General features: G+C 37.1%; 1 protein-coding gene across 2 annotated transcripts; it reads right to left on the bottom strand.

Moving 5' to 3' along the window:
- Nucleotides 1-2,242: 2,242 nt before the first annotated feature.
- On the bottom strand, nt 2,243-5,300 carry LOC104606990 (basic helix-loop-helix (bHLH) DNA-binding superfamily protein). 2 transcript variants are annotated; one of them, XM_088902973.1, is made up of 7 exons: nt 4,915-5,300; nt 3,715-4,447; nt 3,383-3,505; nt 3,132-3,203; nt 2,977-3,042; nt 2,650-2,688; nt 2,243-2,545 (listed from the first exon to the last, which is right to left on the bottom strand). In XM_088902973.1, exons 1-7 carry the CDS (start codon nt 5,211-5,213, stop codon nt 2,381-2,383), a joined length of 1,497 nt encoding a protein of 498 aa, XP_088759099.1. In that variant the 5' UTR covers nt 5,214-5,300; the 3' UTR covers nt 2,243-2,380. The 2 variants fall into 2 exon arrangements, with proteins under 2 accessions (XP_088759099.1, XP_010270771.1); XM_010272469.3 differs by having other exon boundaries at nt 3,715-4,450; nt 4,915-5,299.
- Nucleotides 5,301-10,934: the final 5,634 nt, after the last annotated feature.

Below are 10,934 nucleotides of genomic sequence, written 5' to 3'. Positions count from 1 at the left end.
TTGCTTCTCAACACAATCCGTTGGCATCCATTAGGATAGAGAGAAACAATGACCGTTGAAACTAGAGTTCCCAAAATGCCATAGTCCACAATCCTCTTCTTCGAAGGATAACATAAGAAGGATCTTACTCCCCTTCATCTTCCTCACACTCAACTCTTGCTAGTTGTGCCAAGTGATGAAAGTCCACCTCCCAACCTAGACCAAATCTGGGCAACAACCCAAGAAATGTAAGGTTAGACAACGATGAAGGAAAGCCTCATGCTCCTGAAGTACAACCTTTGAAATGAAGATTTTGTTCATGGTGCCTTGAACTTACATAGTAGTTCTTCCCTCCCAAAACTTTAGTCCTTGGCAATAAGCACAGCTCTTCAAACTCGTTTATGGCACTGCGAGATCTCTCTTGGAATGTAGTTTGGAAGAGAAAATCGTTACAATCAGGGATCTTATACTTTCTTTGACATTGCTTGAAGGGGATTCTCCCCTTGTTGGCTTCTCATTCAAGTAAGATAAGTCCCACCTACTTGCTCTGTAACTCTTCTGTTGAAACGCTTGAGCATGCCTTGTTCTTATGATAAGTTTGGTTGCCGAGAAAGGATGAGACTAGAAAGGATGGGATAAGAAAGACTGGAATGGGAAGAGAAAATAATTTTTCTTAGATTTGCATCCCATGTTTGTTTCCCGAGAAATGATATGCTAAATAACCAGTTTCCTGTGTTTGTTTACTGAGAAAATCGGTCAGTTTTGCAACGTGATGTTTTTCAATTGCTTGACATTATATTCACGCCAAAATCAGCACAAGAAATTGGTTTGAATATTGTTACCTTTGCACGAGTGAGCAAAAACGATATACATATCAACCCAAAGTGTATTGAAAAAAAATGACCACAAAACTGAAAAAATATAGAGCTTACGGTAGATCTATAACAGTCAAATTATTTTGGATCTGAAAATAGTTAGGATATCTTACCTTTGTGCGAGTGAGCAAAGAGATTTGGACACTACAAGTTTAAAAACACAAAAAATCTACAAGATAGAAGTGTAGATTTGTAGAAGAAATCAAGGTTACATGCCGGAAATAATGGATTCTGGCCAGAGAGCAGCCATCTCTTCCCGCCAACAAGAGGAGCTCGACGGCTACAAAAATAGTATAAAAAGTACTTGCCAGCCATCAGCGGTCATGTTCATGGTCGTACCTTGTCTGGAGATCAATGATATTGGTTCTGACGAGAAAGCTATTGTTGACGCAGGTTGGTGGTGAAGGTTGTGCAGAAAGAGAGCAGGAGGAAGAGCCCAATCTTTTTTCTCAGAAGTTTCCTTTCACACAGGGCTCACACCAAATCAACACGACCCTATTTCGTCCATTTTGAGAACACACGTCCCACACGTTTTTCCCTTTCCATCCCTTCGAACAAATGCTGGAAAACCGAAATCTTATGGGAATATTCCCATTTTCCCTTCCCCATCACAGCAACCAAACATACCATGATATCATTATGTCCTCCATCTTAGGCATGAAGTTTGGTTCGAAGTATCTTCTCCATTCGAACTAGGGAATATATATCCACGGTGTTCTTTCATGGATCAGTTGGTGGAATAATTTTGATAGTTAGAGCTCTCATAATGACATGTCCTTTTTCAATGAGGGCCTAATTGTTGCGGGGTATTCGGAAAGCTAGATGTAAGGTGGTGATTGAGGAAAAATCTTTCTCTCCCTATTTTGTCCTATAGGTGGCCCAATCTATCCTTGGGCATAGTTTCATCATCTTTAGTTTCACTCCCAGTTTCTCTTCTGGTGTGAAACTCCTCAAGGTATGTTGAGAATTAATGTACTTTCTATTGTCAAGCTCATGATGAGATGGAAGTTGAAGCTGATGCTTAATGCTTTCAAGGCTGGCTTGGCTGTGGGTTATCTGTTGGGGCTTTTTTATTTATTTATTCTTGACGGTGATGCATTTTCCATGGTCAAGCTCCTGTTGGATGGTTCTCTTGAACCTCCCTGGTGTATCTGGACTACTATAGTGGACTGCAGGACACGTATGTGTGGGCTTCACCCAAGTACAAGTCATTTACTCTCCTTGGTCATTAAACGAAGAGCTCATCTCTTAGCTAATTAGCATGGTAATTGCTCGATTTCTAATTGCTTAACTTGTTCTCCTTGCCTTGAATGGAATTTGCCTTAATGACTTCATAAAAAAAAGGAAGAAGAATCTGATTATTGAAGAATGTAACGAAATGACCAAAATCCTCAGAATTCCAGTGGAGCAATTGTATTAAGGTTTGTTCTCTCTATTTTAATAAGCAAGTTTTTCACTTTAATTACTACATATCAGCTAATGCAGATACATTTGGTGAATAATTTAAAACAAAACATGCCTTCATGTCATCTATACAAACATCCTCTATACGTCGGTGTCCAGTAATCTGATCCTGTGTTCTCACGATAAATTTGGGGAGTACAAGATATAGGGACTAAACAAAGACCTCGACTCTTAAGATCAAGCTTTGCCTCTCCTTTGTCCTTTCTCTCCAAGGTTCCCCACGGGTCCTGAGTCAAACCCAAAGGAAATAAAATCTTTAGCATACTCATTTTGAGACAATAACCAGTACATAACTGCAGTTGAACAATATAACGTTCCTTTCTGAGAATACCTTGTTTGCATTTGACTTCATGTATGGATTACTCAACAGCTGCAAAAAATGAACAGTCAATCAAGTTCCTCTGAGACGGAAATCTTACTACTATTGCTACCACTACCACTAATACAACAAATGATGATTCTACTGAATCACTAGTTATCCCGTTGTTGTTGGTAGTGCTTGTGGTACCATTTACGCGTTATAACGCGTGATGGAAAGTGAAGGGAGAAGTGACTATTGTTACTGTCAGTGTCATTATATTACTTTCCTTATTCTAGTATTGCCCCAGTTGTTAATTTTCAGTTGAAAAGATGATGAAGATAAAAAGTTCCAGTATACCTGCACTTGCTCTTGCAGGAACTTTATATACCCAATTGCTTCCAATAGCACAGACGCTGTATCAGTCTGAAATTATTCACCAAATCTGATGATTAAGGACCATCCGTTCATAAGATCAAAGCTTTTCAATAACACAGCATATTTCCCATGGTTACCTTGCCAAAAGGTGACACGATTTGTTGTAGAGTAGTGATCTTATCGCCTAGTTTCACTTTGGTAGCCTGCACCTGTAAATTTTCAGGATTCTAACAAGTTAAGAGTGCATCTATCCTTCTGCTTTTATTGCTATCACATATATATAGTTTACATAGACACAAAAACAGTCATATTTTCATGCTTGTTTATGCAGTTACTTTTATTGAAAATCTTAATTAACAACTATATCTTGATTCTAATCTTCTTTTACCTTAACAGATGCTGCTGTGGGCGTTTCATGCTTTGGTTTCTTGGGGTTTGTGTCTGAAGTATCTTCAGATCTTTTCTTCTTCCCTTCATTTGCAATTGCTGTTCCTCTTCCATTACCTTTTGCCTGCAGCATATTGATTTTGTAAGCTTGTAACCCAGAAGTGTAAGAGAAATAACAGATCATTCTTGCATGGAAGAATCCATCGAAATGGATCTTCGTAAGTGTCTAAAATGAAAATCATGAAAGAAAAATACAAATAAAAAAAAAGCATTATTGATGCTTGGTACTGCAGAATAAAATGGATAAAGAAGTATGAAAATGATTTTACTTACCAGAGAGAGCGAATCGTGTCCTTGTTTCTTACTTTCCAGTGAATTTGAGGCTTTCAGCGAAGGCTTGGAGGCCTGAAAATCCAGAAGGGGTTTGCTCAGGCAGCCACTGAATGATAGAAGGTTCCTTGTGTTCGACAATCTAGTATCCGTCATTCCATGGTAGTATCTGCTATTGTCTCCTAAGATTGAGTTGTTAAGACCCGTTTGATGTCCCAGACCATTATTGCTAAGTTGCCTTTGAAATGAAGCCCTAGAGGAATCCAACTCTTGGTGTTGGCTCTCCACCTTCATATTGTGCCCATAACACGGCATGAAACTGGGATTTCTGTTTCCAGCCACCACGTATAAGGATGGATTGGACGGATTTTGCTTCATCTGAGAAAACTCAGGGTCGGAGTACTGGTCTAGCGAAGAGTTCAAGGATATATTGCATGTCGGTAAGGTAATCTGCCGATCAGCTTGAGAGTCGGGTGGGGCAATAGACCAGTTGCTGACCAAATTGGACAAGTTGGTCAACCTTTCGTTTTCAACCAAGTTTCCATTAAAGCCAGAGAACTGTTTCTCCAGATTGTTAAAAGAAGTGGAGTTGGTGTATTCCCAGCCACCGTCCATCTTCTTCAGGTAATCACAGGCTGGTTCAAACATCTCGGATGATATGTTCTTGGATGAAAGTCCTCCAAGAAAGTTTTCACCGACATCTTGACCGCTGTTCAGCTCTCCATTGCTTCCGACGCTTCTGCAAAGTCGGATCAAAGTTTTGGATTCTCTTACGTAAATCATCTTCCGAACAGACTAAATTTGCTATAAATTAAATCTTGAAGCAGGAACACACAACTAGCTAATTAAGTAATTAAATTATATTATAAATCTATTAAAAACACGACTCTTGCTTCTTCTTCTTCGTACGTACACCTTTTCTTTGATCAAGCTAGCTTTCCATAATAATTGTATGAAGAATATTTCTTTTTGAATTATTGTGGTTAATGGGTTATAAAATCATATAATATATGACCTTCCTCTATTGCACCTATCCATTGCAGTCTCCTGTCTCTCCTTTTGATTGTTTATTCATCTTTTCATTCCACTGTCTGTTAGATTCTTTCTCCACTAAGATCAACGCCTAAAACAAGCATAACTCAAGATGGCTAAGATTAAAAATTTTCTTTCTACTTCTGGGTGTTAATAATTAATCAGACTTACAGCAAAACTTGGCTCCACAGATGATTCTCGGACGTGGGTTCTCCCATTAATTCACCTGATGATGCAGGTTCCACAATTTGACGCGATGAGTCGACGCTTAGGCCGGAGTGATTGGATGCATTGGTAAAGGAGGTCGAGATTGAGATGTCTTCATCACAAGAAGAGTTGGAGTTGGGGTTCGTGAGGGGCCAAGGTGCTGTGCTATTCCATGAAGACAAAGAATTGTTATGAGACTCCCACCAGTTTAGTGCAGTAGTTGTTGGGGTTGCAACAGAACCTTCAGACCCTTCTTCAGCCATACCGCCACCGACTAGATCGACTTTGTGCTCAGAGGGATGCTCTATCTTTGGTTTCTTTTCTTTCCTCTGGTGAGTTGGAAATTTATAGGCGATTGATCCTTTGGTAATGACGTACATATATAGGTTATCTACTTTTCAGGGAGACAATAGAAAATGCAACCCGCGTTCTTCCACTAAGGTGGTGGCCAATAATTATAGAGGGGGAGGGTCCATCAGAGGTTAGGTTAGGGTTTTTCTCTCTCTCTCTGAAGCACACGCGCAGAGACAAAAATATATGGATAGAGACCTCTTTTACAACCAAGAAGGACCAGTGGATTGATCTGATCACAGTTAAGGAGACGCTGATTTTGAAAATTACCAAAATTTCGTAAGAAATGGAATGTGATGGGAATCCAAAGTATATTCTTTTGAGTGTAGCATGAAAGTAAGCATAAACAGTTATATTTAGACCTTGAATGACATGAAACAATGGCCCTAGGCAGATTACTATTAACATGGGCCGATATCACTTTCTTTGCCTTTTACTCTATATAGCAAATGGAAATTAAAAAGGCTTGTCGTCATCGTTCTCTGTGGGGTAATTAAGATGACTGGTTATAACATTAGCCAATTCAATGATTTGATGCTTGTGATCGACTGTCCATGGGTTGTCTCACTGCTATTGGATCGATCGGCCGCCTGATAATCCTGATCACCAACTTTAATGCTGAAAATTGTTTTACCTAAAGAGAAAACAAAGGGAGTGGAATATATTGGAGAAAAACTTTGACTTCTTTAGTTTACTTTTAACTTGTGAGCACAAAAGTTAAGAAGGCATAAAAAACGAAGCAAACACGTTGAAATGCAATTTTGGTTCCAGTTTTGTTGTTCTCTTGATGGTCTCTCAGCACCTAATAATTATGATTCAGGAAAAAAAAAAGCACCTAGTTATAAAGCAAAAAATTTATTTTGTTTGTTAGCATCTAAGTACAAGGCAAAGCTTAGAAGTCAAGACAATTGACATAATGAAATCAATTTGAATACAGATGCCAATTAATGGTGTGAAAAATCAAACGATAATTTTGATGCACTAATGGAGATTCAACAACGCAATCGATAGCTTTCTGATGGCCTCCAAATATGGTGGTAAAAATGTCAATGATGTGCATTGGGTAAGAGACAGGTCAATCGGAACATGGGTGGAACAAGATACGGATTGCCAGGCATTTCGCACTTGAAAACTGAGACTAGTGTTCTCTATGTCCAGTTTCCATCATGGTTTTTATTTACTTTTAATATAGTTGGAGATGTCTTGGATTAGCAGACTAACTATTAACAATTGATCACATCAAATATTAAAACTTTAATTTTTTTGTTGGGGATCTACCTCTCCCTCTGGTTCATACATATATACTACATACACAAACAAGTTACATATTCATTTTCTTCCCATAGAAAATGTGCTTAGACTCTCCCTTCTTTTTTTTTTTTTTGGTTTCAGATGAGCATGCTAACTCATTTCATTTGGACCATTTAATCAGTTATCCTCAGATTATTTGAAATTGGCTACCTCTGTTACCCCTTTAAGTTTAGTAGTACATGTTATTCTGATGATGGCGGATTTTTTACCAAGTATCTCTAATGCAAACCCAATTTTGTGTGTCATTTTTACCTTAAGGCTGCGTTTGGAAATGATGCAAATAAGTGTGAATGCAAATATATAGAGTGTAAAACGGTTCATATAAATTGTAAAGTTGGGTTAGTTTTGTACCGATAAATTTACCTTCCTACCAAACAGACTTTTAGCTGTAATGGATGCAAAAATGAATTTCAATAAAGCATATACTTTTTTTTTTTATCAAAAACCCACTTAAATGCAAATTTACTTCTTTTTTATTGATGTACTTTTACATCTTATTATCAAGGTAAATATGTATTGATCTGTCATTTGTCAATACATAAATGTAATGTTACCAAATACAGGCAAAAGTAAACCACTGTGCAAATTTACTTTGAACCAGGATTTACACTCCGTGCATCGTTTCCAAACACAGCCTTAACATTTGACATCTAACACGTATTTGGATATTAGATTGAAGACATGCAACGATTTATGTCATTGATTCATCTATATCAAGTTACTTCTGTTGCCTCTACAATCTACATTACAGAAAACAGGGGACAATTTGGGTCAAACACCTAGAATCCTCCCCGGCCAAAAAAAAAAAAAAAAAATTAGGAACTTCATTTTTTTTTTAATTTCTTCATGGTCATCCTCACTTTTTGGGTCGCAATATTTTGTACGGTTGGTCTCATATCTCATATGCTCCATTTAGATCTCACACAAATCAAACTCTTAAAATTCCAATTCTCTCTTTCTAATAATTTGTTTTATTTACCACTAAAAAATATTATCTCTCTCATTTAGTCACTCAGTCTGTTTTTTTTTTTTTTTTTTTTTTTTTTTTTTTTGTCTTCTCTCATCATATTTTTAAGTTTGGGACCCAGAAAAGAATTCCATAAGAAACAGGCTTCCTTACTTTGTTCCTGTTGCAGTGCACCCTCATTGAACCATGATGGTTCAATAGTAGAATTAAGTCCTCGTGATCATTAATCTATACTTCCAACCCAAGAATGTTGTTATATACTCATTTATTTTTCATTGAAAATGTGCTTAAAAACACTTTCTTCATCACATGAAAGTGCTTACAGATCTGGATCATTTTAAATGTGCCCAATGGTGTAAACTCAACTAACTTTAGCACTTATTTAGTTGTGTATTATCTCTATGATTATCTTCTACCATATATTTGCATATGAGTAAGACATGATAAGAATTTAAGGCTTTGATTGATCTATACTAGGCTGTCGTTTCCATAGTTTCCATACAAAATGCTAGAACATAGAAGCTACTGAACCAGACTTGAGGTTTCAGTTCCCGTTTCATCTCTTCCACTAAAATGTTTATCTATAGTTATCAAATAGTCGTTAATCTTCTTAAGATAGAAATTATTGTTCTAAAGGTTAAGATCAACTAAAAACTGATGATCTTTGGATTTATAGAACGGGAAATGGTTTTGTATCTGGGTTTAGCAGATAACTTCATATTATGTGGTCGATCCAAAATGTTTATCCAATAGGAAATCCTCTGAATTGTCAATGTTCCTATGTGGTGTTTACATCCGCTCAACTATTATGATATTTCCCAGATCACATTAGCTGTTTAAAGTTGCATTTTTTTTTTAATTTAAAATTCACTCACATAAAAGTGCATATTTGAGACATGTAGCTAGGTCATTTTGGTTCATATTTCTTTTAAAATATCTTGAGAAGAGACATACATGTATTCTAATCATTTTGAATCAAGATTATAGTCTCATTTGGGTTGATTGATCTAAAGTTCTTCTTTAAACAACTCGATCAGGCAGCTAACCAGCTGTTCCCATTTTTCTGTCCTCTTATTAAACTTATATTGGTCCTCCCAAGGAAAAAATTATTGGTTTTTCCACTTCTTTTCCTACAGTTTCATGCACTACTAGAGTTGAGGTTGTAGTTCCATTCTCATCTCATTGAATTGCAAATACATGCATGATTATCCATTAAGTTTTTATTCATTAATATTTCTAAGCAAGGTTCAAAATATCGTTATGTATTGGCCTGTATCGATCGATACATATCGTATCGGGACCTTCCTGATACGCCCTTATAGGGGTGTATCCAGTCAGGCCATGGCTCAGAGGGTAACTGGAACTTAAACCGATCATTCTGAATCAGTTTTGAAAAAATAAATAAATAAAACACAAAAAAAAAGCACCGATACAGGTCGATACTCCCTACGCCCTACGGGCATATCGGTCTGTATCAATATTTAGAACCTTGTTTTTAAGTATTTACTTTTATTCCTAAGAAGATATAAATGAAAAACACTACATCTATTTGATTAAAGAGAATTTGGATTCAGAAGAGAATTCTGAGGGGTAATTGGCTTGGACAACCTTAGCCATTAGTTGAGATGATTTCTTTGATTTCCAATTTTGTATAAGCACTGAAGGTGCACCGACTGTCTCAGTTGGTAAGGTCTCGACATGGTGGATCTAGATGTAGCAAAGACTTGGGATCAAATCCCACCTTCACTGGGGTAACAAGAAAAAAAAATTGTATTATAAGCAATGAGATGGAGATAATTTGTTTATTTCCCCAAGTATGGATAAGTACTGAAACCATGAAAGGGTGCAAAGATTGACCCACGAAAAGAATCCATCTTTCAACAAACTCTTTCTCACCCCTCAATATAAGGCTGGTCTATTCAATTGTGGCTCTGCCTTCCAAATTGATGTCCGAATGTCAGATAAGGGACCCTGAAGGTCCTGTCCCAGAGGACATTGCTGAGTGTCACCCCAGACCATTCTGTATGATCAACAGAAAACATACTCCCACAAATTCGATTCCCTTCTCATTGCCTAGCTGTCTTGTCGACCATCCATCATAGGAATGAATGAACTCCATAATTTTACCTCTATAAACAACCTTCTGCATGCTCAGTAATCACTATACAGAAGAAGACATTGTTTCCTCATATTCAAATCATATCTATTATGACAGACCCATATACTAATCGTGGTCCATTAAAGAATGATCATATATCACTAACCTTTGTTCTAAACATGTATTTCATTTTAAACCTCAACGAGTTCCTTTATTAATCCAATCTTCTTTTCTAAAAGCTAGAGTTGCTTGGCCTATGCATATGAGTTAGGGAACGATGTTCCATTATGTGGGTGTGATTGCAAAGTGGGCTCTATGCGTCACTGATGACCTCCTGACATATACTTCCACTAAGATTTTCTTTGAAACCCTATATATGCCAATGGCCTAGCTAGGGAGGTAGTAGTACCTTTTGGTCTCTTTGTTAACAACCCTATTAAGGAGAGGTTTACTTGGTCAGAACCCATAACTTCATTTCCCCTGGTAATTTGCAAGGTTAATTAATTCAAGGCTTCAAAAGAAATTAGCAAGGTTAGTTAATTCTAGATCGAACTAATTTATCATCACCATCACTACTTAAGCCTTGTTCCAACTATATGGGTCAGCTCTATATATACCCATTGTTAGATTGTGAGTGCTTAAATCATTCAATTTTTGCACCTTTAATTAGGTTTAGCCAAATATGTGGCTGAATCCGGGATATGCTTGCAGTCTTTTCTACTTTTGTTGACAATTTCATAGAAAAATAATGATTTTTTTAATGACTTGTTAAACAACCACAAATTCTCAAAGGTCTTAATCTGAAATAATTAAAATGCAAAACTATTCGATATTCATGTGATGACATGGAGGAATCATAGCCGTACCTTGGCATCAGGATCTCCATTTCATAATGTCTGTATTTGTGGGTGCTTAGTTCCATGTTGGCAACATATATGGCAAGTCTAGAATTACTAAATCTATCTGAACAGTACCAACATCAAATGGCTGGTCTCTTTCGATCTGCCCAAGTCAACATCACTAAAGCCAAATCGGAGGCACTATGTTCACCAAGTGGTTCAGCTTCATACTGTCCAACTGTTATAGATTTGCCTCTGTCGAGAGTCACTAGGCCAGGATTAATCCACCATCCGTATAATAAATTTGTGAAATCTAATCTAGGGTGTGACATTTAATTCTTGACTCAAAACCCACGAACCCGAGTTATTGGTTTATATGGCTGAACTCAACCCAATCACTATCTGGGAAAGGCATTTT

The sequence above is a fragment of the Nelumbo nucifera genome, chromosome 4 (genome assembly GCF_055504915.1).
Source record: "Nelumbo nucifera cultivar China Antique chromosome 4, China Antique-T2T, whole genome shotgun sequence".
NCBI lineage: Eukaryota > Viridiplantae > Streptophyta > Magnoliopsida > Proteales > Nelumbonaceae > Nelumbo > Nelumbo nucifera.
This window is presented reverse-complemented; position numbering and strand designations above follow the sequence as displayed.

Bases quoted from the DNA above. Each gene is read 5' to 3' on its own strand.
- LOC104606990 (XM_010272469.3), bottom strand. From the start codon at position 5,213: ATGGCTGAAGAAGGGTCTGAAGGTTCTGTTGCAACCCCAACAACTACT. The intron at 4,451-4,914 runs GTAAGTCTGATT...CCGACTTTGCAG, and splicing joins CTGTGGAGCCAAGTTTTGCT to AAGCGTCGGAAGCAATGGAG. The intron at 2,546-2,649 runs GTATTCTCAGAA...GGTTTGACTCAG, and splicing joins TGAAGTCAAATGCAAACAAG to GACCCGTGGGGAACCTTGGA.